Below are 403 nucleotides of genomic sequence, written 5' to 3'. Positions count from 1 at the left end.
CGGTGTTGGGTTGTGGAATCGGACTTTCCCGGGTTTCGTTTTTCGCCGTCGTCGCCGCCGCCGCCGCCGCCGCGAGTGATGGTGAGATTATCCTCCTTGAAGGAAGTGACGATGGAGATCAGCTTGGCGAGGAAGTAAGAGAAAATGAGGCCGAGAAAGATCGATTGAAGTAGCTGCTGCCAATCCGCCATGGCTGTGTGTGATTGTAGACGAAAACCCTAGCCTGGTAACAGGGTGAAGTCGGAGCGAAGGAGGAGCTAAAACCCTAGAAATGAGATCATGGTGTTTGGGATTTGGAAAACCTAGAAATTGACGAATTTGGGAGAGACGACAAAATCGAAGGACAATGTTTCAGAGAGAGAGAGATTACGCCGGAGGGAATAGAGGCGCAGATTACAAATAC

The 403-nt window shown here is 50.6% G+C and overlaps 1 protein-coding gene across 1 annotated transcript in view; it reads right to left on the bottom strand.

Annotated features, from left to right (window-relative positions):
* Nucleotides 1-191, bottom strand: part of LOC21395100 (reticulocalbin-2) — a 7,388-nt gene extending 7,197 nt beyond the window's left edge. The window contains exon 1 of the mRNA XM_010110937.2: nt 25-191. Coding sequence (XP_010109239.2) covers nt 25-191 — 167 coding nt within the window. The remainder of the gene's footprint in view (nt 1-24) is intronic.
* Between the last annotated feature and the right edge of the window lie 212 nt (nt 192-403).

Source organism: Morus notabilis, unplaced genomic scaffold, assembly GCF_000414095.1.
Source record: "Morus notabilis unplaced genomic scaffold, ASM41409v2 Scaffold879, whole genome shotgun sequence".
In the NCBI taxonomy this organism is placed as follows: Eukaryota; Viridiplantae; Streptophyta; class Magnoliopsida; order Rosales; family Moraceae; genus Morus; species Morus notabilis.
This window is presented reverse-complemented; position numbering and strand designations above follow the sequence as displayed.